The 27870-nt window shown below is 38.9% G+C and overlaps 1 protein-coding gene across 1 annotated transcript; it reads right to left on the reverse strand.

The window, feature by feature from the left end:
- Positions 1-7708: 7708 nt before the first annotated feature.
- Positions 7709-26849, reverse strand: unc93a.1 (unc-93 homolog A gene 1). Its single transcript, XM_018094199.2, has 8 exons — positions 26657-26849; positions 20892-21073; positions 18571-18800; positions 14937-15068; positions 13218-13432; positions 12070-12205; positions 9776-9907; positions 7709-8130 (listed from the first exon to the last, which is right to left on the reverse strand). The coding sequence occupies exons 1-8, from the start codon at positions 26738-26740 to the stop codon at positions 7859-7861; spliced, it is 1383 nt and encodes a 460-aa protein (XP_017949688.2). The 5' UTR covers positions 26741-26849; the 3' UTR covers positions 7709-7858.
- Between the last annotated feature and the right edge of the window lie 1021 nt (positions 26850-27870).

A 27870-nucleotide genomic window follows, 5' to 3' on the forward strand; every position in this document is an offset into this window, starting at 1 on the left:
TTGTGTTATGGGAAGGCCATCTGCTATAAAGTCAATGTTGGGCAGATTTTATTTAGCAGACTTATGGTATGGTTATCCAAATTACAAAATGTCACCTTATTCATTACCAAGCATTCCAGCTAATAGATCCCATAGCTGCAGTGGTGTAATTATAGAGAAAGCAGACCCTGCAGTCGTGGGGGCATCCTGGGGACCCAGACCGCAGGGTCAGCTCCCACCGTGATTGACATTATTGGAGGTGAGTAAGCATTTTTTGTATATTTATCACCCACGGTAGCGCAGATTAACAGCAGGAGACTAATCTCACTATCTGCCATCACCCTTAATGTCCTATAAGATAGGTCTATTATGTCCCAAATCTGTCAGAAGGACAAAACCTTTGCAAATCAAAAGGTGTCTATTTTCTTACAGCACTGAAAGGTAATCCTATTATGTCCAAGAGGACAATAAAACCTTCAAGCATTCAAAAATGTGTCAGACTTTTGTCTTCCAACTTTAGAAGATAATCTTTGTATCAGTCCGGTAGAAGCCACTACTTGGATGGGCGGGGGGGGGGGGGTGTTCACTGGGGGCTGCCAACAACCAAGGTAGACAAATATGTGTTATGCCCTGTTTTTAAAGTGGTATTGATCACTGGAGGAAATGGCCACTCTTAAAGAAGAGTGGCTAAGCTATTAAAGTGTATAAAAGGCCTCAGTAACATAGAAAGGATGGTCAATTGGGGTTCTTTATACTGTAGAAAAGGTGCTTGGGGTGGGGAAGTGATACCTATGTATAAATATATAGTGGGCCACGCAATAAACTCTCTGTATTGACCAGTAGGTCCTTCCTGTGGATGACAGAATATCCATTAAGATTAGAAGAAAGGAGGCTCAATATGAAGGTATTAAAGGGAGTAATTCTACTACAAGCTTGAAAATTAGCAGATAAATTAGTTAATTTTGGGAAAAAGATAAATACCTATTTTAGGCTGAAATATCTTTTAGTACAAAGTTGATCCGAAGACTGGGGCCATTGACTTACTGGATTCACAGAAGACATGTTTACCTTTCTGCAGCAAACCGGAGAGGATTTTTATCTGGATCAACTAGCAACTAGGCTGAAGATGAAACATTTTTTAGAAAATGTACCGATCAAAAGTACCGTATATACTCGAGTATAAGCCGATCCGAATGTAAGCCGAGGTACCTAATTTTACCTAAGAAAACCGGAAAAACTTATTGACTCGAGTATAAGCCTAGGGTGGGAAATGCAGCAGCTACTGCTAAGTTTTAACAATCAAAATAAATACCAATAAAATTACATTTATTGAGGCATCAGTGGGGTATATGTTTTTCAATATTTATTTCAAAGAAAAACAGTAAACTAGCTCTGTAAGCGGAGAAGAGGGTCAACAAAAACAATATGAGTACTACCCCATGCTCATTGCACATTGGCAAACTGGCAGCAGTCCCAGTCCCGGAGGAGATGTAAGGGGAAATAAGTATTGCTAGTGGGAGCCTAGGCCAGGGCAATGGAGGGTCTGGTTGCAGGTGGCCTAATTTGCACCCAAAGGACAGAGGGTGCTAGTCTGGAGGGATCCATGGCACCTGACTCAAGTATAAGCCGAATCAAAATGTAAAAATATACAAGTTAGTTATAATGATAAGTATGCAAAGAAATGCACGATATACTTTATGCTTTTTGAATTCCTTGGTTTCCTATTCCAGATTTCTAATAGGAATTTATTGATGGGAAGTACAGAATATTGAATTAGAGTGTGCTGATCTTGGGGGAGAAGCATTCAGACATAGTTATGGAATTTAGATTTTCATTACTTTCCTCCCTCAAACCCTGTCGCGCGTGACGGATGGCCAGTTTGAAAGGGAATACGGCACGCCAAATGCAAGGTATGATTCATTTACTACTTGCCAAAGCCACTTCATATATTGCTTTACTTCATAGTGCCATTATTATAATTTACATTATCATAATCACTTACACTTAGCCCTGCAGGAGACACTGAGGCACTAAAAATGGGTCTCTTGTACCCCAATTATGTCTGAACAAGCAAATTACAGAAATGCACATTTCCTGTTAGCATACAATTACACAGACAGCAGCGGCAGCGGCAGCAGGTTGACTGTGATATTTTAGGGATAGTGAAATATAAAACACTTGTCATCCCTGCAAGTTAGCTTGACAGAAAGAATATTTGTGTCAGATGAGTCGTATTTTTCACAAAGACTATGACCATTTCGAAATTCATTCAAGCTTTGGTATCATGGCTTTGCTTGGTCACACTTATGTACATTGTACATTGGTCACACTTATGTACATTTTTTTAATTATATAAATCTCTTGAAACCGATTCAAGTATGGGGAACACAAATAATTACTAATATCCATGTCTTTTTTTTAACTGGTGTTCAAGCAATTGGCTCAGATCTGAGCAGGAGTCATGTTCCCCTGTATTTTTGCATCTACTGAAATTTAAACTGGCTAGGCTGCATTATCCTTCTTATAAAATGCATCTTATTTGATTGCACATTATAATGTGCACTGCCTTTTTACTGTGTGTGTGCATGTGTGTGTGCTTGGGTGCGTGTGTGCGTTCCATGTCTGTAAAATAACATTTTAAAATAACAGTTCAAAGTACATGAGCAACAGACAGCTAAATTGACAGCTGGCATGAAGAGGTGTTACTTCATGGGTTCCCTATAAGGTGTTCTGCTCACACACTGACTTACCTAGTGAATTAAATGCTAATGCCGTTAATTGATGTTGTGCTCCTTAACATGTCCGATGTGATGCCACTTGCAAACAAATTGACAAAACTTTCACCATAACTTGTGCACCGTTGACAGAAGCAGTTGCTAATTTGCACTTGCATAAATCACTGCTAATCTTGCACGATCTTCTGTGATTAATATGTCATTTACTATACAGAATGTACATGTGTCCAGTTTTAGGTGGTGAAGTAGCAATCCTTCTGGCAACTTCTAGAATCTGCTCAACTTCAGAGCAAATCATAGGAGTTCTGTACCTTGTCACAACATGAAACTAATGAAGGCTTCCTCTTTCATTGAACCAAATCTAATAATATAACTATTGATTGGCTCAGGAGAAAGTTAAAAAATGGCTAGCTGTGGTTACCAAACCTCTTTACTTAATCTTTCAGGATCATTTGATGACTGGCAAGGTGCTAAGAGATTGGCAAATTGCTTATATGGTGCAAGTATTCAAAAAAGGATCCCATCTGAAATAAGGGATCTCAGTCTGAAAATGTCCCCCATTGACTGTTTTCACTTACCTGATACCCCAGGTTTATTAATACCATCTTAATCTGATATAAATTTTATAAATAACATTACACAGTTTTATTGCCAAACTGCAGTAACAATCAGGTCCATTTAGCATAGGGGAATTTGTCTTACTAAAGGCGCACTTTAAAGTTCATAGCATTCAGCCAGAAGGCTGTGAAGTTTTCTTCTGCGTCCCTTCCATGCCAGTATCGATGGGTAGTATGCTCCTCCCAAACAGGATGTAGGACCTATACCAAAGCCAATCAAAATGAATCCTTATCTATAAACCACCTGACTTCCTCTTGACCACTGTTATTTTTTTTTGTCCTACTGAGCAGGAGGGAAGGATCTTCCTCTTCGCCCTTTTGTGAATCTAGAATGTGAAACACAGTTTTGATTTTTCTTTTTGTCTTTTTCTTTATTATTTTTTCTTTTTACTTGTGTGTGGACACAGGGATGATTCCTAAGTAATGGAGAAGAATTTAAATCATGCCCAAATACGCACAATGTTCAAATTGTCCCCTATTGGGAAGAAATGCAGGTGTCGGCATACCCATTGTCCTAGAACTATGCTAAAATAGCCCCCTGCTGTATGCCCATCAATGCACAGTATTCAAACTGGTGCTTATTGGGAAGATATACAGGCATTCCTGCCTGTGACTAATTTAGCAACCTTCTCCTATGGTTTTATGAACCTTAGAAGACTGATATCAGACAAATGGCCATGGGTATGGATATGGGCTAGTGATAACAAAGCCTGAATCCAGTGAGTAGGAGTCTTCAGTATCCGCTGTATGTTTAAAATGCTTAGTGCACTGGGAAGTCTACATATTAATCAGCTAATCACATCCATCAGATTAGAGCTGTCAGGATTTTTGCAGGAGTTCTTACTGACTACTCACTGCTATCTGGTAAGGTGCATGTGCTTCTCTAGAGCTCTTTGCTATTGCTGTTTGATATCTAAAGGTTTCTATTGTGAGCCTGAATCCTCTGTGCAGACACAGCAAGTATGGGTGCTCATTATTAAACCAGGTACTTCCAGGTTTGGCTGGGGGTTGCACTGCAGTATTGTACCTTATTCCTTTCTTATTTTGATTCTACTTTTAAAAGGTAGTTTGTCCTATTTCTTTTGTGCATTTCTATAAGAGAATGTTTTTTATTTGAGCTTCCATTCCTATCTGGTATGAGCCAAGTTGTAGTTCAACTACTTCTGGCTGCTGGGCACTTATCCTTTTAACTGGTGTATTTATAGGCATTTACTTATGGTTTATACTATATAACTATACTATACTATGGCTTATACTTATAACATTGGCTAACATTTGTTCTTCAATTTGGCTAGCTTTTTCTATGGCCCTTGGCTTGTGTGTCTGCTGGTCCTTGTTATGGCCTTTGGTGCATGTGGCTGCCAGTTTTTGCTGTGGCCCTTAGCGCATTTGGCTGAAGGCCTTTGCTGTGGTCCTTAGGGTATGTGGCTGCTGACCTCTTGCTTTGGCAGACATGGCAGCTAGCATTTGCTGTTTCTTGTGGCAGGTATGAATACTGGTCCTTGCTGGAGCTTTTGACAGGCATGGCTGCTGGCCTTTGCGATGGCCATTAGCAAGCAGGGCTGTTGGTTTGGTTTTATATATGACCTTGCTTCAGTCTTGTGTGCTTGTTTTTGGTCTGGTATGCCATTGCTTACTAGCAATGGCTGGTTTGGGGATACGTGTTTTTGCAGATGCAGTAGCTGACTAGTGCATCAGTGGTTGGCATGTAAAGAAAATGTCTTTAGAGTCAAGAATTGCAAGCACAGTGCTAGCTTATGTGTTATTGCTTGTATGCTAACTGTCTTACACTCTAGTGTTTTGCATGCATGGATGACAGCTGGAATGTCCACCAGTAGATGCTTATGTGGTGTCTGGTTTGTCCACTAGTTGTTGGCATGTGTGGTATCTGGCTGTGCACTGGTGATTTTTATTCAGGTTGGCTAAGTTGTGCAACACCTAGCATGTGCATTGGCTGTGCACCTGTGGTTACATGCATGATTGCTGGTTGACACAACCATTTGTAGACTGGTTAGCTGATCTATTATCAGAATGTTGTATGTACAGTACCTGAACCTGGCACCAGGGGTTTGCTGGTTTGGTACCTCTTGAAGTCAGTAGTTTTGTGTGGTAGCAGGTTGGTTTCCTGCTCAGCATGCTTGGTAGCAGGTTTGGGTCCATAGGTTGCTTGTGTTGTAGTGGGGCTTGAGTGCTGGTGTCCTTTCGTTATGGGGTGTTTTCTCTTGTGCATCTTGTTGCATCAGATCCATGCTGGATTATCTTCTAAAGAACTCTGGTTGTTGTTGAGGTTTGACTGCTGTCAATGCCAATGTGAGCTGCTACCAGTGTGCTTTGGGGCTAGACGCTTGTGGGTTGCCAAGTCTTATTTCTAGGGCCTAGACTAGTGCTGAGGATTGAGTACATAGCTCCAGCACAAGTGGTAAATATATACAAATTGTTGCTAAACAATGGTGTGGATAACTGGCCTGTTGGTGGTTGCTAGGGTGGTAACACTAGGGAGCTGGCTAGTGCCTGAGTTATTATTGCGGCCGCTAGTGGGTGGCTGTATCTTGACTGTTTACTTTTTTTTGGCAGAGGATTCTCCCCAGCTGGGGTTGGATGTATTGACAACCATAGTGTGGAAATCCCTCTGGTCTGTGAGGGGACCCTTGTAGCAGGGAATGGTCAGGTTTTATTCTGTGATGCTTGGTTCTTATCTTTTGCCATATTTGTACTGTAGAGTGTAGCTTTTTTGTCTCATCTTCAGGAGCTATATGTTATTTTAGCTTCCCAGTCCCGTGGCTGTGTTGCTGGTCTTATTTGGCCTTTTTTTTAGCATCTGTTTTTATGCATCTGGTTTTATTGTATGATATTTATCCCCATTCCTTATTGTTTAGGGGCATGACTTGGTAGATCCCATCTGTACTGACATGGAAGGGATGCAGAAGAAAATGAGAATTTCACTTATCTTCATATCGTAAATTCCATTCTTCTAGTCCCGACATGTCAGTATGGGGTTTTTCCATCCCAAATATTTGGTTCTTGTATGGCTTGGCAAATAGAAGTAAAATCCTATCAGGCAGCACATGGTCATAACACCATGCTATTAGACAACACTATTCAAATGAGCTGCACATAAAGAGTAACATCAACTTATGAGGCAGCACATGTGGATAAAACTAACAAGCAGGTAGGGAATAGGAATGATACCATCCTAACAGGCAGCACTTTGAGACAACATAATCCTAGTAAGGTACACCATCCTAGTAAGGTACACCATCCTAGCAGACAACACATAGGGAGTATGATCATCCCACCAGCCACTGCATAGGGACAGCACCATATTACAAGTAGTGCATATGGATGACACATATAATGAGGTAGCGCATAGGGTTGGCACTTTCCTATCAAGCAGTGCCTAGGTAACATTATCCTACCAGGCAGTGCATAAAAGTTGACACCATCTTACAAGGCAGTGCTTATTGACTACACCATCAGGCAGTCTGAGCAGGTAGCACATAGACAAAACACCATTCTAGCAGCCCATAGAGGATTTACTATTTTATGAGGCAGCAAATGCAGATGATACCATAATAGCGGGAAGTCCAAAGATAGTAATATTATTCTATCAAGCAGCAACATCATAACAGGCAGCACTAACAACCTCACTGTAAGGACCATAGGTAGCCTCTGATGTACTGATCATTTCTGTGCGGATGGGGAGCAACATGTTGCTCACGAACCACTGCTTGGGGATCACTGCTCATAGTTTAAATCTTCCCTCACTTGTACCTCTTTAGTTGCATGTCTTTGCGCACTCTCTCCATTAATAGACGTCCTAAGGACTGTAGTTTAAAACTACACTAAATACCAGGGGTGGGCAAACTACGGCCCGTGGGCCACATCCGGCCCTTTGGCCTTTTTAATCCGGCCCGCCAACGATGCCAAGTTTCATCACGCAAGACTTGGTGTCATTGGCGGGCCGGAATTAAAGAGACGAAGGGGGCGTAACGCTGGCCTGGCCCTGCCCGGCCCGGGGGTAAGTAAATGTGGCCCGTGAGCCAAAAAGTTTGCCCACCCCTGCTATATACACAAGGAGGTTTACATCCCTCGAGTTGATGTCCTTTTTTATGCAAGACAGTAGTTTATTTGTTTTAGAAGCCACTGAATTGACACGGCTTGTGTAACTATAGGTGCATAGGCAATGCATAGGGATGACAAGATCCTAGCAGGTAGTGCAAAAGACCAAGACAATCTTAGCAGGCAACACATAGGGAGCAATAACATCCTAGCAGGCAATGCATAGGGAGTAACATTATCCTACACTGTACTATCATACAGAACTTAAGGAAAGCTAAAAAAAAAACCTACAGTCTGCAAAAAACATTAAACTAAAAGTAAAAAAAAAAGACTTTATTTTACATTAGAGCACAATAATAAAATATGATCAGATACTCTATGGCACTGTTCTTTCAATATTTTTTTTTAGAAATTGTTAGAATTTTTTTTTTTAAATTAAAAAGTTGGATACAAATTTATATAATGCAGCTACATAGGTGTCTGCTTGTACACTGAATTGTTGTCCTCATTTTGTGAAATACTAGTACTTGTTGCTTTTTTGTGCTCGACATACTCAAGATATTCAACACATCCATATGATACAATAGCTATCAACAACACTGCTAGTAAAATGTACAACTTGATAGAGACACATAAAAATGTACTATAGCCATAAGCTATAACGAATCCCAAAGACTCCCACAGGCAATAATTGGCAAATGCTTCTTCCTTGTGTTCATCAAACAATACCCCAAAGAGAGCTGAAAGATAAAATTGCAAATAATTGAAGCAGACAAATTGGTGATCTTGTGTAATCGTGTTGATGGAAGTGCATGGAATTAGAGAAAAAACAAAAGCAAAACTAGTGCAATACGTACAAAACTTTCTTTGTGACTAAAACGCTAAAAGATTTTTAGCGTTCTAATTTGGTGCAAAATGTGCAAATATATTAAGTGAATCGAACAATCAAAAGTGCTTATATATCAGCCCAATGCAGTGTATCACACCCACACGATGTGTCCAAAGTAAATGCTCACCAGATTTAATTAAAATAAGAGCATGTAGAGAAGTCAATTCGGCTATTGATTGCAGTGCATCCTTAGTCCTCAGAGTATATGGAATGAAGAGGAATCGAAAATAGTATAAAATCGTTTAATATGTAAAATAAAGCCCCTGCACAATGCAGGCTACTTACAGTGTGAAGCAGTATATCAGACACAACAAAAAGCCCAACGCGTTTCGCGTGCTCACGGCACGCTTCCTCAGGAGCAAATGAGCCCACCATCAATCCCCCCTGGCTATTTATACCCTTCCCACTTAACACATACATATAAATATAAGAGGACAATAAATGCCTATCTTTACCCGCCAACAGCAAGATATAATAAAATAAAGCATACCCATAGATATAAGAGGACAATAAGTGTCAATATGCCTATCTTTACAAAATACGTGTATATCAAGATTTGTTAGGCAAATATTTATAATGATAACCTATGGTGCCGGCGACCCGAGACCATCTCAGCAATATCAAAAATATATCACTTATTATAAAAATACAAAAAGAGAAAATATCATGCCGTATACATTGCTCGATTTGTCCTCATATCAATTAAAATGGGTCAATTTAAGACTAATCATAATCTATCTAACTTAAAAACCAACAGTGAAACTAAGTCCTTAACTAGATCTTGTTTATTGAAAACTGACGAATGTGCATGTACTACTTTGAACATTGTGTTGGATAAGCTTCATCAGATACAATGAATCCTTTTGGAGGGAAACAATTCCTACTGGGTTAATTTAATGTTTAAATGACTTTTAAGTAGACAACGTATGGGAGATCCAAATTACAGAAAAACTACAGGTCCCAAGCATTTAATACATTGTGCATGCCAGCATAATGTTCATAGTGAAGTGGTCTATTGGCAATGGCAACCATAACAAATGAGCGCAGTAGGAGGGGAAATCCTTCAGTTTTGCAATATTCAGGAAAGGTCAGCACCATTGGGCATAGTGAAAAACAGCTTGTTGAAGTTTGCTAGAGGAAAATTTTACAGTTCTCTTTTCACCTTTTATAGGATGTTTAGTGTCATCTATATTAAAGTGTGAAAACAGACCAAATTCTTTTTTAATCCTTTCATTAATATGTCCCTAAAAACCTAAATATGTAAATAGATAGTTCGGGAGTTTCCCTCTGCTGTACTGTATATGCACTAATTGATAAAATTGCCCCAATGTGCCCATGAGCCTGAATGTTTTCAGCAGAACACTGCTAATTCTTGTAAGACGGACCAGACTTATTAGCTCTAGATGATGGTGCTTTTAATGTTCTGCATTTATAATACACAAACTGTGTTTTACTTAGAGGAAAAGCTGCTCAAACTGCATTTTGGTTATACTTACCATTTGTTTGTGTCTGCCAGACGGCATCTGCTATGCCCCAGATGGCTGGGAATATGAAGAACACCGCAAAATCATTTGGATGTGGCTGCCATAGAAGTAGTGCGATTATGCTTGCAGCATTAAGTACAGCAGCTAAATATAAAAATAGATTAAGCGGAACAGAAGAACTTTTAGTAATGTAAGATAATAATAAAGGCAATACAGTAACCTGTACTGCTACAGTATATTTTTTTTTCAAAATACATTGTTTCTACAAAGTTTTTAGTCACAGCTATTTATGAGATATTTCACTTGAACTATTCACCAATGTGCATATTTGTCATATATTTCTATCAATTTCCAACCAAACTTCATGATTAAGTATGCATAGAAAGGCCCCCAATTGGATCAGTTTAACATATTGGTGATATTCCACCAAAGTAAATAAACATAAATAATGATTTATTCTATTGAGACTCAAAGTCTGTGTTCACTCGCTATCTTGGTGGATGGATTTTAAACCTGCTGATTATAGACTGGACTTATGGGGAGAAAGTCGTTTGCAAAGTGTTGGTCAGAGTAGCAAAAGGCTCAGCATACAAAAAAAAATAATTTTAGAATATATCATATGTCAGTATTTCTGGCATATCCATGGTTAAACCTGGCAACATTTGGCTGTGGGTCCACAAAAGACCCTTAATTAAATATGCAACAATGGTCTGTAGAAAGGTGACTTATCTGGGTTAGAAGACAATTCGGAGCCAGACCATTTGGGCAAGGAAGCTGGGGCAATTGGTTTCTTTGATCTGTTGATCAAAGAAAGTGAACTGTGGAACTAGAACTGCAGGGGGTATAGCAGCTATGAAAATATAAGAAAAATATGGATTAAAAAAGGGATCCATATCTCCTTTGCTTTAAGGTTCACATCCTCATAAATCACATATTGGTTATAAGGAGGTCACATGCTTCCTAATGATACCAAACAGGGACCGCCTTTACCCACCAGTTTGGAGGGTTAGTTTCTGGGGGACTGGAACATGAGACACCCCTCATGTTTGGTATCATTCTGATCGCCCACATATGGTTTAAAGCAAGCCCATATTTTCATAATAATATTGGATACTGGCAAGTGCCAATATTATATGACAGGAACTGTCCTGAGAATTGCAGCTCTCTACAGGGGGTCATAAGTGACAAGTTCCTGGGCACTCCCCCTTAAGCATACGGTAATGAGGAAGGGTCCCAGCAGGGAATAAAGGGCAAAAGACCCAGTGACTAACAGCTCATACCTGAGGTCCCAATTCTGTTGGGGTGTGTGCCCAGGTTTCCAACTCTTGCCTGAGGAGGACACAAAGGAAATTCCTAACTTGGTAACATATATAGGGTTTCTCTGTGTTTTATTCCCTTTTATTTTTACTGTTTGCAATGTAATATGTATGTCTCTTATTGTAATATCTTTGTATATGCACTGGTTACTTTTGTAATATTAAATATAAAATGTAATAAGTCTTGTCCGGTTGCTCTAAAAAGATCCCACGTAGCTTGTATGAACGCTTGGGCCTAAATGTATGAACTTCTTGTCTGTGTGTAGAGGGAAAGTTGTCTGTGTAAATGCTAATTAACTAGTTGCTAGCAGGAGAGTGTGTTTGACTATAATTTAACCCTTTGGCTGCTAGAGTGCTTGTTGAATTAGTACAAGATAACCCTAACTACAGTGAGGGAGAGTGTGTGATACATTTGTGTATTGGGAAATAGTACCTGTTGTAGAGAGCAGGGAGATATTCAGATTAGGTTTCTATCGCCTGTTAATGATAGATGGTGGCAGCGAATAGTTATTTGGGGCGGTGGTGTGTTTGGGGGTGTCTGACGTTAGTCTAACCTGTGTGTAAGGTGACTGAGTGTAACCCCTTGTTTCCCTGTCCCGGTGTCACGTGCGTCTGAGAGTGGCATGATCGTGACAGAGTATACAACAAATGACAAATATGCACTGATCATCATTTTATGCATGTGATCAATAGAACTTACATAATTTGTAATTTTCCAAGCAGTACTCCTTCCACCTTACGTCTCCCTACCCTAGTGTCTTGGCCATTTTGTAAACACGATTAAAAAATGTAAACAACAATAAAAAAATAGCAAGGAGTTATAAGGGTGTTACATATTGAATTATATTTTCTTTGAGTAACAGTACAAAACAATAAAAAAACAAACAAATGATGCAAATGTTACAGTGCCATGTTATTGCAATTGCCCTTTATTTAAGAATTAATGCACTTGGAATGTTTCCAACAAAAATTAATTTAGTAGTATCTTACCCATGATAAAAAGAAATATCCTCCCTGTGTATTTGGAAAGTTGTCCGAACAACAAAGAACAAACTGCGTTGGTTGCTGCAAAGCAAATCATTACATAGCCAACAAAATGGATCCCAAGGCTGCAGGTAACATAGGACTAAACAAAAATAAAATATATTTTTTATGCAATGTTAAGTGGAATCATTTTCTAATCTAAAATTTAAAATATGGGGATTGATCACAAACTTACAGTAGGCATTCAATTACAGTAAAGCAGCTATCACAGCAACTAACAAGACTTTTGCTTTTATTTTCTTAGTTGTAGTAAAATGTTCGGCTAATTGCTGATTGGCTGCTATTGACAACTTTTGTCAGTAAAGGAGCCCTACTTACTTGTAGTAAAAACTGGATAAGGTAAAATGAACATGGCAAACAGCATCATACCCATAAAATAAATTAGATTGTACAACATAATGAAAATAAAAGTATTTTTATTCTATGATGACTTAAAATAGAACGGTGATTTCTTGTTTTGCAAAAATGTCTTAATAGATGGAGTTTCAGATAGACATTCCTGTATGACACATGTAACTAGTGATGCACCGAATCCAGTTTTTCGGATTTGGCTGAACCCCCGAATCCATCGTAAGGGATTCTGCAGAATACCGAACCGAATCCTAATTAGCATATGCTAAGCAGGATTTGTAAGGGTTAAATGTCGTCACTTCCATGTTAACGTGACAAAAAGTTATGAAATTTTTAAGATTTGGGTTCGGTTCGGCCAGGACTGTGGATTCGGCCAAATCTGAATCCTGCCAAAAAAGGCCGAATCCTGGCCGAATACCGAACCAAATCTTGGGATCTTACTTTCAAACCATAATTACCTAAATAAAAGAATGAATAAAGGGTATTGGTAAGTGAGGAATTTGATCACTGCTGGTATCAAGATAATAGCAATTGGAAGCATAACTTGTAGCCTAAGGTCTGTGACTGCCGGTTGCTACTCACAGTGTGGGACTCGGCAGCATGAATTGTTGAACATGCTGCTCAGTAGCAATGCTGAAAATGCTGCAGTATGTTCTAGTATGGACTCACATGCTGAAGATGCTGTTTTTCATTTTTTAACATGTATACATCATAGATGAAAATATGCATTCTTTTATTATTACTTTTGTATAGTCACCAGCAAGAAATCCTTGTTCAAACCCACTGTACATGGTTAAAGGGATAAGAAGACATTGCCGTTTATCTTTAAGATGTCTGATAGTCGCCAAGGTCTTTTTTATAAAGGATTCTTCCTTAGTTCCAGGTTTCAGCTGATCAGTTCTCAAATTGATGGTATCCAAAAATACAGCGATAAGTATAACAGCAAGCACCCCGCTGCCTACAAAATATAAATGATTGGGTGTTTGTTATCACTTTAAAGTTTTCAGGAAAACTCCAAGGAAAGGGGCAAACTGTTACACACTATTTATACACTACTGTGTCTAGCTGCACTGACATGCATCTTGTTCTCCAAATCATGCAGAAATAAACCTGCTGATGCAGCGCTACCTTGGAGCTACTGCACCACTAGCTTTAGGGTTCCCACAGAAGCAACAAACTTGAACCTTAAGAATCATGTGCAAATGTCATTTTGTTGCTGATTGTCGGAAGGGATGCCATTCAAACGTAGGAAATTTTCAGTGCAAGCCTGAACTGCATCAAAGTGCACATGCTTATTTTATTGCTTCATCTGCGATTGCATCCGGTGCACTGGCCCCTCTCAAGACCTCAATGATACCAGAATTATAGGGGAAAACGCTGCATTGTTGGTAAAAGACATAGTGATTGTGTCTAAAATTGCACTTTGTACACTGTGGATCACTTCTTAATGTAAATGCATTTAGGACATAATCACTTCCTGCTATTACCGTGCTTTAGGGCTGAGACACAAAGGGGCCCATTCATTACACCACAAATTTTTTTGTGGTTGAAATCACAATAGCAAAAAATTTGGAGTAATCACAATAATTTCTGATGTTTGAAAATGTCATGAAAATTCTATTGTCGGTCGTACGAAAATATTGTGGTTGCAATCCGAAAGTCACATAATTTTCGGATCCGAACGATCGTAAATGGCGCAAAAACCTTTCTGGCTTTAAAACCTTCAATGTATGTTTTTGGAAGCCTTTCATAGGACTCAATGGCACTTTACAGATCCAAACTGGCCAAAAGATAGTCATGATAGCAAAGCTGAAATGAATTCCGAAATGATCGTAGTCTTTGCGAAAAATACAACTTTTTTGTGGAAGTTAACGAAAACCACAAAAAAGTTGTGCAATTTTAACAAAATTATCGTGGATGTTACGAATAGTTCTATAAGTTAGAAAAAAATACGATTTTTTTCATAAATAAAAAATCGTGGTTCAATGAATAGGCCCCGTAGAGTCAATATGAGTGGTATTGCCACCAATGCAATCTCATCCTCGGTGGGTGAGTGGCAAAATGCTTAAATTTGCCACTTCATAGACTTTCATGATAATTGCTCAGACCTGGGGGTCAGGTGATTGTAACTAAAAAATTTGTCACTGACTGTTTCCTAGCAGTAATTGCTGGGATCTATGGTGGGGGAAGAGTTATTAACATGGAATTCTATGAAGAAGCAAAATTGAGCGATTTGACACCCTCCAACAGCAAAATCTGTTAAGAGAAATAATAATCACACAGTTTGATAGGCGGTAGATTTTATCCTTCTGTAAAGAATTACATAGAGGCCAATGTGAAACTGTGGGGGTTCATGCTGTTGCACCTCCAGGGACTGAATTACTGAAAATGTAATGCTTTAGCACATACATTATTAGATTTTATAACAATTAATTATACTAAGGAAAATGTAAGGAACTTACCTGTATAAACACCTAAAAGAATATATATCAAGCTTTGGCTTGGCTTTATTGAGCCAGTTCCATTGCCAAAATTAGAACCTGGACAGTCATTTGGTCCACATTGCGAATAGTCAGGAAAACTATTATTCAATCCTGTTTATAAAAAAAAAAATAGTCAAAATATTAAACCTATACACAAAGGTATACTGAGAACAATAATTTTTTAAAGATTTTTTTAAGGAATAGTTCAGTATTTTAAATATACCTCACTTTGTGTAAAGATACAATGAGTGTGTCACACCTAAGACAAATGTTTTCCCACTGAAATGAATGGCAATGTTGGCTGTTCCTCATCTGTACATTTAGCAACTGAACATCTACCGTTTACCTAGGGGCCACTAGCACTTACAAAAATGTCTGTGTCTCCTAAAAGATCTATTTTTTGTTTCTATGTATATAGGAACAAACAATATAGTGGCCATAGCCTTACTGAACCCCAGTATTAAATAAAATAAAAATGGCCACTACCCTCAGCATTGTAGAATAATCATGCTCACCTGCTTTAGAGTACCATGTTTGGACTAGTTTGTCCCCCAATGATATCACACCATACCCCCTTGACTGCCAGGCCACGCCCCTATCTTTTTTTTTTTTTTTGATAATGGGATTACAAACACAAAAGCAGATTAGGGGTGGAGATAATGAGCTAATGGCTAGCCTGCCTTTGAGACAATTGTTGCACAATGGCTAAAAATGTTGCATTTAAACCAAATAGTATAAGGCAGTGATCCCCAACCAGTGGCTCATGAACAACATGTTGCTCTCCACCATCTCTGATGTTGCTCCCAGTGGCCTCAAAGTAGGTGCTAATTTTTATATTTCTGTCTTGGAGGCAAGTTTTGGAAGCATAAAGACACAGTTTTACTCCAAGCAGAGCCTCCTGCAGGCTAGCAGTCTACATGGGGCTACCCAATAGCCAATCACAGCCCTTATTTAGCATACTCAATGAACTTTTTTCATGCTTGTGTGGCTCACCAACTCTTTTTACATATGAGTGTAGCTCACGAGTAAAAAAGGTTGGGGATTCCTGTATAAGGGCAAGAATGCAAGATCATTTCTCTGAGCAGTTGACTGATTTATTCATAAGGAGTAACATAATGTAAAGTACAACAATAAATCCAAAGGTACACAAAGTACAGTTACATTAAAGATTCCACAGAGCTAAGTGTCAAGAGACAAGAGGATGGAGGTCTCTGCCCCACAGAACTTACAATCTAAATACATGTAATGTAATGTAATGAGGGTATTTAGTGCTGCAAGTTACAGTGGGTGCAATATAAGTGCCAGATGCCAGTTCGGGTGCTGTGCGAGTGCTCCAAAAGAAAGTCTTTTGGGGGAATTCACAAAAGTGGAGGTAGCCCTTTTTTGGAGTAAAAGTGGTGGAAAAACTGGTGGAAAACCCTTTCTCCATATTCACAAACAGAAATCCGCCTAAATTCCAACTCAACTGCCACTTATCAGTTTTTGGTGAAAGAAAGTTTACAGACACTTTTGTGAATTTGTCGTTTAAACGACATTTATATGACGTTTTAACAACATTTTTTACCTGCATTTTTCCCCGACATTTTCAAAATGGAGTAAAGCTCAGTGTAACTGTCAGGCAAAAAGCCTCATTAACATAAACAAGTAAAACACTGATTAAAAAAAGTTTAATTTATGTCATATATAAAAAGTTTTTACCTCACATTTGCATGATTATGCTAGTTTTAGCTTAATGAATGAGGCAATAACATTTTGAGTGATTATATTGTATACATTTTTATTTAAAGGAAAAGTAAAGCCTCGCAGGCACATTTTTAGTTTTAGTTTCCCTGGGCAAACTAAAATTACCAAAATTAAAATTATTCAGGAAATGACAAATGGCATATGAAATGCAAGTTCCTGCAGGTAAAATCCTTATTCCAAGGCTCCTGTCGCTGTGGGACTGGGTTTGATAGCACTGTCAAATTTACTTAGAACTAAAAGCAAATTCATAAAAAAATGTCAGAAAAACGACAAAATCTGAAACCTGTCTGTTTAAAGGGCAAATTCACGAAAGTGGAGATAGAGGTTTGTGAATAAGGTGGAAAATCCAACAAATCTACCTCCACTTTTATTTTGTCTCAATATCACCACTTTTGTGAATTCCCCTGAGTTTAGTGTCTGGGACCCACTGGGGCTACCACCCTGGGAGGCTCCCCACCCCAGTCACAGACTTCTCAACACGCAGGCAGGCCTTATCCACCCTAAATCTTTTTTTACTTTTAACTTCTCAGTACAGGTATGGGACCCATTATCCAGAATGCTCGGGACCTGGGGTTTTCCAGATAAGGAGTCTTTCCGTATTTCGTATCTCCTACCTAAAGTCTGCTTAAAAAAAACAGTATTTAAACAGTAATTAAACCCAATAGGATTGTTTTGCCTCCAATAAGGATTAATTATATCTTAGTTGGGATCAGGTACAAGCTACTGTTTTATTATTACAGAGAAAAAGGAAATAATTTTAAAATGTGAATTATTTGATTACAATTGAGTCTATGGGAGATGACCTTTCCATAATTCGGACCTTTCTGGCTAATGGGTTTCCGGATAAGGGGTCCAATACCTGTAGCAGCAGTCACTAATACAAGTGATGCTCTTTCTTAAATGACCAGTAACACTGAAATATGGAGGTGCTGCTGTTTAGCCATGGAGGCAGCCATTTGAAGAATCACTAACACCAAAAAAGTAACTTACCAGTAAAGGGCAACTTGCTCCTGCACCAAGAGAAAGACCCCTGTACATGCTCAGTTACTTAGACTATGAGTCAGCTTCCTGCTGATTGGCTCAGATCCACATTACTAAGGGGGGGAGGTGAGTTCTTAGCATTCTTGAGGGAGGGGGGAGCAGGAGAGAGGAGAAAGCAGAAAGCTGTGTGTCTCTGGCACAGGAATTACAGACACAAGAAATATTTTGACAGAGAAGTCAGTGCAGCGTTTCTGTGAGTGCTTATGGCTGTATTTACATAGACCTTTCTGATAAAGCTTACTTAGTTTTTACCTTTCTTTCTCCATTAAGATGAACTGGGCAAAAAGGCTCATGTTTACACAACAGATAAGAAATAAGTTCTGTAGATACAATGTTAATTGAAACACATGGGTCAAATGACATTTGTTGACAATAAATAGTTTATTTGTAGGTGCTTGATTAACAGATACAAACCTAAAATATTTAGGTTTTGATGTTATCGGTCTTTTAACAAACTGATGCTGCCACCTTCAGACTAAAAGTGACAACAACCACATAGAAGTTTTAAATTCTGACAGCAGATAGGCAAAATAGGAAGGCAAATGACCCTCCCAAAATAAATAAACGGGCAGTTCACCTTTTGAATTTATTTAAGAGACAAAGTGATTATTAAATTTTTAGACATGCAGACAACAAATACAAGAACAGAAACCAAGAACTCCATAGTTAGACAAAAACAATGCCAGTCCTTTCCCTGGTGTTCAGGTGACAGTAATACCATCTTAAAAAAAATGCCCCAATTGCCTTTAAAAATTGAGGTGAGTTATAGGGTCCAGCATTAACAGCGGTAACGTTTAATTGTAACCTACACTCTGCTTAGTATTCTTACCTGCAAGGGAATCCTGGCCAAAAATCAAGGATGAAATGAGGTTCCCCCAAACACCAGATGACTGGAATATCAGAAAGAAAAGGCCAAAGTATTGATTAACAATATCTTTTGGAAGTTTTCCTTTTTTCTCTGCATAGCGATTTCCGCTCTCTGTCAAATATGTGCATTTTGCTGCCCACAATGGAGCCCCTCCAAATCCTAAAATCAAAGATGTGGGAATGAGGGTATACCTAAAACAAAAGGAACATTTTTCAGGGTATGTGTGAATGTTTCCTTTTATTAAAGGAGAAGCAAAGGCTAATAAAGAGTTAATCTCAAGCTGCAGGCATACCTTCAGTTGTCTCGATAGTGCCCTTATGTCTCACCATATTTCACCTGTTCAGATGATCAGAAGCCAAACAGGAAGAAAAAACACTGAGCTGTGTAAAGAAAGTTCCCATAATGCCTCACTCCTGCACAGACATGCAGACCAAGTGGACATGCTCAGTTAGTTAGACTATGAGTCAGCTTCCTGCTGATTGGCTCAGATCCACATTTCTAAGGGGGGGAGTGAGTTCTTCGCATTCTTGAGGGGGGGGGGGAGCAGGAGAGGGGAGAGAGCAGAAAGCCGCATGTCTCTGGCACACAAATTACAGACACAACAAATCTTTTCACAGAGAAGTCAGTGCAGTGTTTCTGTGAGTGCTTATGGCTGTATTTACATAGACCTTTCTTACTTAGTTTTTACCTTTCTTTCTCCTTTAAGATCAGAAAAAACTGCTCTAACTGGCAATAATGCAGTATCTTCTCCAGCACTTTAGTTATGCAAACACAAAAATGTAAATAAGCTCACTGAATGAAGCTAAAATATGTCTCTGTCTGATGCAGTTAGACAAGCAGCTTAAGAAGGAAAAGTTCAGGAGTCAGCATTAAAGGAGCAGGAAAGTTATAATGACTGGGGTGTACCAGTGTACCAAATGTTAGGCACCCAACCCAGTGATTTTAACAGCTTACTTTATATCCCGTGTCATGAAAATGCCCTAACAACCATATGCTCAAACAATGGAGATAAACCTTGTAGCATTCCAGCACTTTATTTTAGTCCAATGACATCACACAGCGACAAATTCTTCTAAGGAAGTAAAATAGCAAAGAGGCAGTTCCAAAGTCCCACAGAAGTATATCCACAGTCTGAAGAAAATAACAGATGAAGAATCACTGAAGCAGTTGATCCGAAGTGCAGGAATCCTTTCCTCTCTCTCTGAAGACTGACTCCCAAGCTCTCTTTGGGGCTCTTTTTATGTCCCTGTTGGCCCATCCTCCCAGCAAGCCCCTATTATTTCTATGCAGGGGTGGGGAGACGTATAGTTGCCAGTGTAACTGGATTATCTGCCTATTGTTTCCAATCAGGGGCAGACTTGTTGGAGCCTTTGGATATCTGTCCCTAATTTCATCAGAGAGAAATTAAATCAATTCCGCCATTGTTTAAAATAACCCGTCACCCCGGGCTGGTGCTCTTGTTAGCAGAAAACTGCACTGCCCAGGCTAATTCTCTGTGAGTATCACATATTGATATTATTTAAACTTTCCTTCTCCTTTAACCTTTTTTTGACACCATTTAGCTCTGAACACCATTTAGCTCTGTTGGCAGCTCTGCTACAATCGGTACTTGGATACATCTCATTCATTTGGCCTGCTAACACTGCCATCTGGTAAGCAGTTTACACTACTGCACTTGGTGGTTCATATACATTAATTGAGCACTCGTTTATTTATATTGGGTGAAGGTCTCACTTTATATAAACGTTTTTGCACTATTATATTTTTTTTTTTTCACATATGCGCTCCGGCTGTTTATATCTGTGAATACCTTTAGGGGCACACTTCCTTTTAGAGCAGACAGGCAGCACTCTATCGCGATATATATAGCCAACTGCAGATGCAAATTGAGGTTGTGCAAAAAACACCTGCTTGGGTAGTAGCGATAAACCATATAGCCAATGGAAAAAGTATTTTATAAATACTATACATGATTGGCTGACTGGGCAAGGTGGGTTACGTAGACCTGTGAGACACAGATTCCAAGGCAGTTCAGACGCCTTTTACTGGCTCAGACACTGGCACTGACCCTAAAGTCCTAGGAGGTTACAAGCCCTGTAGGTAACAATGAAAGCTGTTTAAAATGAGTAAATCTTAGTCTCCCTTTTTGATATACAGCATAACGACACTAACCCTAAACACTACCCCTAATGTTTGGGTAAACATTCTGCATGTGTCTCTTTCTTTCACACATTTTTGTAATTTTCACTGTATGAATAACATAAAATAAATCTAGATCTTACCAGCTGGCATAGAAATTTCCAAGGGAATAAGTGACATGACAACACATAGAAGCAAAAATGGTCCATTTGAGGCCTATCTTCTTAATGAGAATAGAAGGAACAAACACAGAAGATATAATAAGTGCACCATAAATTACACTTAGGGAAGCGACTCCTAAGCCTTCATCAGAATTGAGACTGCTCTGTAACAATAAAAGTAATCTGATCAGTTATGTTAATAATTTGATATCACATTTTTATAAAAGCCAACTATTTCCATATGTTCAGTCAAATCCAAAAATTATGGCTATGGTATGTAACATTTAAATCACTTTATGCCAGGGAAGATTTAAAGCACTGGTGGCCCGACAGCAACAATCCCATTGGTGGACCCCAGAAGCACCACTCCCCCCAAAACATTACATTGCTAATGTCATCCTAAATAAAGGGGTAGTTGAATTATAGTATGGTACAGAATGTCCTATTTTTTACTTATTAGTCTTTTTTAACAGTTTTTATAGTAATTTTTCTCTTCTGTCTTTTTTCAGCTTGCGGTTAAAAATCATCTCCAGCTTAGGGGGTCACTGACCCCGACAGTCAAAAAACCTTTGCTCTGTAAGGTTACTATTGTATTGTTACTGTCTTTTTAAATCCTTAGGGAGCATTTACAATGCCCCACACAGTGGGCAAAATGCAAAATTGCCGTTTTCACACTGCACGGGGCATTGTGCAAATAGCCATAGGTCTCTGCTCTCAGTTTCAGAGTGCGGAGACCTGCAGACTGTTTGTTGAATCTAGAGTGGCCTGCATTAAACCATGTTAGATTAAAAAGAGGTGGGCAGGGAGAAGCACAGTAGGTGCTCTAAGGCAGACAGAAAGGACATAGCTGGTGCACAGATTTGTGATCCGGTGCTCCCTTGAAAGTGCAACACACCCCTGAATGCAAGTGCTTTTGCTCCTCTTAGAACTCTTGCACTGGTGCCCAGAGTCTTTTCAGAGTGACCACATTTATCTTTTAATACAGGCGCTCTGCTATTCATTTTCCACTGTATCACTGAAACCACTGTCTGGTTTTTAGGGTAAAGTTGGGCACATTTATTGCACCCAAAAAAGTGGGTTTGGTGCATCCCTAATTCAAATACAGGATTTCTTTTGAAACTCAAAATTAACTCAGATTGTCTAAATGTGCCCCAAAAACAAGTCAACTATTAACCCCTGAATAAAATGATAAGCTCACTTATCCTTTATTCACCTAGGTGGAGTTGAGCTTCAGCACTACATTCTGATGCATTAGGGTTATAGGATAAAATGAGCATAGCTTAACAGAGTCTAGTACAGGTATAGGACCCATTATCCAGAATGCTTGGGACCAAGGGTATTCCGGATAAGGGGTCTTTCCGTAATTTGGATCTCCATACCTTAAGTCTACTAAAAAATCAATAAACCATTAATTAAACCCAATAGGATTGTTTTGCACCCAATAAGGATTATTTATATCTTAGTTGGGATCAATTACAAGGTACTGTTTTATTACTACAGAGAAAAAGGAAATCAGTTTTAAAATTCTGAATTATTTGATTAAAATGGAGTCTATGGGAGACAGGCTTTCCGTAATTCGGAGCTTTCTGGATAATGGGTTTCCGGATAAGGGATCCCATACCTGTACTTCAAAGCAGCCAATAAGAAGTTTGCTCTTTACTATCGAGTAGGGCTAGCCATATGTTGTTTGACTTGGATATACTGTAAGAGGCCTGATCAACACATATTGGCTACAATGGAGCCCTGTGCTTACTGCCTTGCACTTGTCAGCCCTTTGTACCTAGGGCCAGATTTTCAGTCTTGCATGTAATGCAGTGTACAGCATTTAAAATTAGCACCAAGGGATATGCTTTTGTGCTCCTTAGTGATCTTTCACTTGTGTACGGGGCCTATATTACCCCTAAATACTCCAGAAATGCATATATATATAATGGTCCCCCAATTGAATTTATACTATCTCTTCTCCAGTTTATACTGTTCAATAATTATTTCAAATTTGAAAACCAATTTTATTTGCAACTATCCGGAACGGCAATGGGATCAAATGTAGCGCCCACATATGCAAATATTTATATGCATTGGTTTGAAACAGTGTACATGTTGGGTCATCCGCTGTTTCGTCAATATGGGGCCTATTACAGGCGCTACATAAACAATTTGTTTTTTATCTGGTTTGGCACGGTAGAAGATGTGGAAAAGACTAATGAGCTTAATGCACTACCTACACCCATTAAGTTAACTCTGCATTTTTATTATGATGCCATTAGCTACTTGGATGTTACACTGTATAAAGACATGGAACATAAAAGGTTGCAAACTAAAATTTATCAAAAGGCGTAATCACCCTCAGCATTTGTTAAAGTCGCTTCCTAAATCCCAGATGCGGCCAGGGCCATGAGTGGCCAGGATTACAAGCGATGTTGATAAACGTAATAAATGGATTGAGATTATGTCAGATTGGTTTGTGGAGAGGGGTTACCCCATGCAAAATACAGTATTATGAAAATTAAACAATGGGCTCAGGGCTTGGATAGAACTAGGCTATTACAGAATGAACGAGAAATTACATATAGAAAGGACAAAAAATTATTCTATACTAGCACATATGGTCCTTGCAGTGCTTTGACAAAAAAAATCTCTTTTGCAGTATTGGCCACTCATCCATTCTTACAATGAATTGTCCAAATTGGTCAACAAAAAATTGTGCTTCGGGTATACATGGAACAGGAACCTGAGGGAGCTTCTGACACCTGCGGATCCAGTGGGCAAGTATTTACTTACAACGGGAAACAGTTCTCAAAAATGTGGTAACTGTGTGATGTGCAATACATTATTTCTAGGGGATAAATTTTATCATCCACAGGTTAACACGTTTGTCACAAAATGTGGTGCATATCATAAAATGCCCATGTGGGTTGATATACTGTGGAAAAACAAATAGACAATTGAAGGACAGGATAAATATGCACAGATCCACACTACGGGCAGCATTGGATCCTGATTATGACAAAAAGAAGGTGAAACAAGACATTTTAAAGCAACCGATTGCACAGCATTGGGCAAAAGCAAAGCACTCCATTTCTTCATTCAGGTCCATGCCAATAGATTGTGTGAAAATCCCAAGGACAGGAGGAGATGTCAATCGGTTGTTATTGCAAAAGGAGGCCTTCTGGACTGGATGTGTTGCACCAAGGGGACTTAACACCACGCTGCAATTGAACTGTGTTCTGACAGAAAAGTGATGCCTATAAGGATGTACATTAGAATCGTATAATGTATACCCAAGTACATACATTGGTGATGTTATACAACTTAAGGGAATGTATTATATGTTATGCAAATTAAGGGAATGTTGGATATTTAGGAATTAATGGGTTAACATTATAGGAGACCTTAGACTTTTGATACAAGAGATAATGTATGGTTACAATTGGTTTTAAACCTAACTGTTTTAACAAAATTGCACTTGAGATCACTCACAGAGATGGAGGATTTTTTACAATGTTGCACTATTAAATTATTGACTGAAATGGAGGTATTTTTAACATTGTTGCACTTTGGATTATATTGGGATACTAAGGGGCACATTTACAAAAGCACGAACGCGCGAGAGTTCATGCGAACGCTCCGAGCGTATTTTCGCCGATTTTTTTGGGCGTCCGCACAACTTTTTCGTATGGCGCACGACTTTTTCGTACGGCGCACGACTTTTTCGGACGTTTGCACGAAAGAATCGGAAAGGTTTTACCGCTGTTTACAATTGTTCGGTACGAAAATTTTGTGAATTTCGGATCTCCAATACGATATTATCGTGACTAATACAATTTTTTCGTAAGCATTTTCGTGATATTTGCGATCTTACGAAATTTTCGTTTCCAATCCGATTTTTTCCCATTCGTGATTCGGGTTCGTGGATTAGTAAATGTGCCCCTAAATGTATGTAATAGATCTAATGTGAATAACTAGTGCACTTATCTATTAGAGAAATATTGATTGTTACTCACATACAAGAGGGCAATGTCGGGAGTTAATGGTCACTAGGGGTGCATGTGATGTCACCAGTACTCCCTGGATTCATGGGAGGAGGTTATTTAAACTGAGTTGATGTATGTAATTGTACCTTGAAAAAGGTCCCAAAAGGAATCGAAATGTTGGTTGTACATGCAATTATAATACACTAACACTTATTTGAACCACAAGTCCCTTGGTGCTGGAAGTGTTTCATTCGGTATTTATATATCTCTTACAATATTTGGAATCGAGAAAGATCCCCATCTTTTTCCTAGTTAACTTACATTTACTAAAATGTTAACAAATGGACACATTTAACAAAGCTGATGCCTGTGTCAGATTACCAGGATGCTCTGAGCAGTCAAACACATTCATTTTCCCTTAGGGGAAGATTTATCTAAGTGTGAAATTAGAGCTGACCAACATGAAATTCCACTGCTCTCAATTTAGTTCTATGGGATTTTTAGAGAGATTTATAAATGGGTGAGAGTTCTCCATTTGATAAATATGCCCCAATGTGTCAGTACTCAGTAAAGCTGAGCAGCAGCACTGGGTTCTAACACACATCTAATATTCTGACAATTATCAAATAGTTATTTCTGAAAATATTGGTAATCCAAGTGGTAACTATCATTAATGTTCAGGAAAATTTACCAATCTTTAATATATCTGCCGAAATAGTTTCATTAGTGGTGCTTGCAAAGCATCACTTCTATTATCTCACAGGCTTATTATTATTCTTCCGTACAAAAGTTCGGCATGGAACTTGTCCCACACCGTTTGTCGTAGACCCATGAGTGAGGTGTCAAATCGTGCGGCCTATTCGGGAATGGGGTGCTATGTCTTTTCTAAGGGGTTGGCGGTTAATTGCCCCTGCAGGGGGCAATTAACTGGCCCAAAAATCCCATAGACTTAACATTGAGGCCAACTTTGACGGATTGTAGCGCAGAGAGGGAATTTTTTAGAAATGTGAAATTTACCACATTTGAAGAGGTTTGCAACCTGTGTCAGAAGATACCCCGCACAAGGGTATAAGTTTTACCCCCGGGGCAAGACAGATCCCCAAATTTGCCCCATTGACTTATAATGGGGATTTTAGCAAATAACCCGTTTGTCGTAGACCCATGAATGAGGTGTCAAACTGTACGGCTTATTCGGGAATGGGGTGCTATGACTTTTCTGAGGGGTGGGCGGTTAATTGCCCCAGCAGGGGGCAATTAACAACAGTTTGTCGTAGACCCATGAATGAGGTGTCAAACCGTGCTGCTTATTCGGCAATGGGGTGCTATGACCTTTCTGAAAGGTGGCCGGTTAATTGCCCCAGCAGGGGGCAATTAATCACCATTTGTCGTAGACCCATGAATGAGGTGTCAAACCGTGCGGCTTATTCGGGAATGGGGTGCTATGACTTTTCTGAGGGGTGGGCAGGTAATTGCCCCAGCAGGGGGCAATTAAGCAAACTGATGGAAACATTGTAATATTGGGGCACGAGTTTTGCCACGGCAAGCACCACTCACATTTTCTTCAGGAAATGTACCTCTCTAGTTTTGTTTGTAATTCCATTGTCATAATTTCTTTAACAAACGTAAAAATGCAATTTTTACACTTAGGAAAAGCATTACATATATACTAAAAAACATAGTAGTAAAAATACAACTAAAATATATGCACACACATACGTATATATATGTCAAATCTGTATAAATATATAATATAATATAAGTGACATTACTTACTTGCAACGTCTGAAGTCCGCCAAATGCTGTAAACAAGAGCAAAAACCCAAAAGAAACAATAAGGATATTTTTAAACTCTTTCATTTTAGTTCTTTCCTTATACAAAGTGTCCTTTTTATAGGAATACTTATATTTCTTCTGTCTTCAGACTCAGTATTGTCAGTTAATCTCGTTAATACAAAACAAGCAGTGTCAACATACTGGATGTGAATCTTTGGTAGATCTTGATTTGAACTTTAAAAGCCTGAACTGTTACTCATTTACTAGTTACACATTAAAAAGCTCAAAAGGGCATATGAATAATGACTTAATAAGATAACGAGCAATAAAGGAGAAAGAAAGGTAAAAACTAAGTAAGCTTTATCAGAAAAGTCTATGTAAATACAGCCATAAGCACTCACAGAAACGCTGCACTGACTTCTCTGTCAAAAGATTTCTTGTGTCTGTAATTCATGTGCCAGAGACACGCAACTCTCTGCTCTTTCCCCTCTCCTGCTCCCCCCTCCCTCAAGAATGCTAAGAAGTGACTTTCCCCTCTTAGGAATGTGGATCTGAGCCAATCAGCAGGAAGCTGACTCATAGGGGCAGATTTACTAATCCACGAATTTGAATCCCGAATGGGAAAAATTCAGATTGGAAACGAAAATTTCTGAAGATCGCAAATATCCCAAAAATGCTCATGAAAAAATCATATTAGTCACAATAATATTGCATTGGTGATCCAAAAGTCACTAAATTTTCATGCAGAACAGCGGTAAAACCTTTCCGATTTTTTCACTCAAGTGTACAAAAAAAGTTGTGCGGCGTACGAAAAAGTCATGTGGTGTACGAAAAAGTCGCGTGGACGCCCGAAAAATTCGGCAAAAATACACTCTGAGCATTTAAATGGACGCTCCGAGTGTTCATGCTTTTCTAAATGTGCCCCATAGTCTTACAAACTGAGCATGTACACTTAGGGGCTGATTTACTAAGACACGATTTCGAATCCGAATTGGAAAAATTCCGATTGGAAACGAAAATTTTGCGACTTTTTCGTATTTTTTGCGATTTTTTCGGCGTCTTTACGATTTTTGCGTAAAAACGCGAGTTTTTCGTCGTCTTTACGATTTTTGCGTAAAAACACGAGTTTTTCGGCGTCTTTACGAAAGTTGCGCAAAGTCGCGATTTTTTCGTAGCGTTAACACTTCCGCGCAAAGTCGCGCCTTTTTCGTAGC

This window comes from Xenopus tropicalis, chromosome 5 (assembly GCF_000004195.4).
Source record: "Xenopus tropicalis strain Nigerian chromosome 5, UCB_Xtro_10.0, whole genome shotgun sequence".
Classification (NCBI taxonomy): Eukaryota; Metazoa; Chordata; class Amphibia; order Anura; family Pipidae; genus Xenopus; species Xenopus tropicalis.

Coding starts and splice junctions, on each gene's coding strand:
- unc93a.1 (XM_018094199.2), bottom strand. CDS start 26,740: ATGAAAGAGTTTAAAAATATCCTTATTGTTTCTTTTGGGTTTTTGCTC. Junction 15,069..18,570: donor TGGCCAGGATTCCCTTGCAG/GTAAGAATACTA, acceptor TTTTATAAACAG/GATTGAATAATAGTTTTCCT. Junction 12,206..13,217: donor TTGCTGGTGACTATACAAAA/GTAATAATAAAA, acceptor ATTTTTGTTTAG/TCCTATGTTACCTGCAGCCT.